The 1,411-nt window shown below is 36.7% G+C and overlaps 1 protein-coding gene across 1 annotated transcript in view; it reads left to right on the plus strand.

Annotated features, from left to right (window-relative positions):
• Positions 1 to 1,411, plus strand: part of FCHSD2 (FCH and double SH3 domains 2) — a 158,663-nt gene that overhangs the window by 115,734 nt on the left and 41,518 nt on the right. The window contains exon 8 of the mRNA XM_009705961.1: positions 1,357 to 1,411. Within this exon, the coding sequence (XP_009704263.1) occupies positions 1,357 to 1,411 (55 nt within the window). The remainder of the gene's footprint in view (positions 1 to 1,356) is intronic.

Genomic DNA, 1,411 nt, shown 5'->3' on the forward strand with positions numbered 1-1,411 from the left:
TGTTTGTTTTCTGGTGGCTGTAGTTCTTGCACTAGCAAGGTTTAATATCTACAGTTGAATTAAAAAACCAACCTGTGCTAGAGAGTACTTTACACTTGGTAGGTGGAGGATGAAGAAAATAGTGTAGTATAAAGTGGATTTTGGATATAAAATTTTGGCCACAAGAATTCCAGCCGCACAATTTTATTATTTTCCTCAAAGCATCCTTCGCTGAGGGTGTCTGTATGTTAAGTTTTAATTTCATCTGGTGGTTGCCGTAGCTGTGTGCTGATGGTGGGTGAAACTTTTTTTGCAGAAGGAAAATCTCTTCTGTTCGTCGTAAGTTCCGAGTGATTTGTGTCTGATTGACATATGTCTGTTAGCCTCGTCTTAAATGTGGGGCTTGATTTTGCTGGGGCAGAAACTGTGTCTTAAGGCTTGTGCAATTTCACCCTTTTTTTCCCCCCCTGACTTTTCAAAATGATTTAAATAATCAAATGCAATTTTGTATAAAAATGCATTCTTGAATCTGTTGAAATCTGGTGTGCACTATTTCAGTGAATATACTATTTAAATGTATATCTGTGAAATTCGGTATATTTAAAAATACATATAATGTAAATTTAAATATATCCAGAGTTGAATATTTGAATGAAATTGTCAGTCACTGGCAAAGTTGTACACGTTTAATACAGAACTTGCATGAAACTGTGTGTAACGTAGGGCCTGCGATGTGGTTTTGTGGCTCTGGTTACAACAGAGCTTTTGAGCTTGAACTTTGTCATCCTCTCCTAACTACTAAGTTTATGATAAATTTTTGTTACATATTTGATATTTCTGTGCGCAAAAGAGGTATGTTGTGCTTATGTGAAGTGGCAGCTATTGCTCAGCAGTTTTTAATAAGCAAATAGCTGTGTATCTGAAGCGTACAGATGTTGAGTGTCTTGGTAATGTCATTTGGAGTGCGGTACAGGGACTTGCGGAGTGCTCGGGCTGGTAGAAGCCCCATATCCTTACAGTTACTAGGTCTCTTTCTTGACATAAATGACATCTTCCTGAGCGTAATCACTTCTCCAAACTTGACCTCACTCTTCTGCTATGGCCGTGTTACACAACTGAACGGAAATAATTTAATATAACGTGATATCGTTACAGTGCTCTGTGGTGCCATCTAATGGAAATAAAGCACTGTCATTCCTCCTTGTCAAAAATGACAGACGTCCACCTGTCACTATCCAGGCTAATAACGATAGGTGAATATGTGTTTTAAAAAAATTTGCATGAGCATCTTACAAATCTAAACATGAATACTAATAAATTATACATAAAAGTGCATATTGCTTTTCTTAATTTTCTTAAATTCTTTCCCTCGTATAGGCTCTTGATGGAAATGTATATGATCACCTTAAGGATTATTTAATGGCATTCAGCA

The sequence above is a fragment of the Cariama cristata genome, unplaced genomic scaffold (genome assembly GCF_000690535.1).
Source record: "Cariama cristata isolate BGI_N322 unplaced genomic scaffold, ASM69053v1 scaffold1948, whole genome shotgun sequence".
In the NCBI taxonomy this organism is placed as follows: Eukaryota; Metazoa; Chordata; class Aves; order Cariamiformes; family Cariamidae; genus Cariama; species Cariama cristata.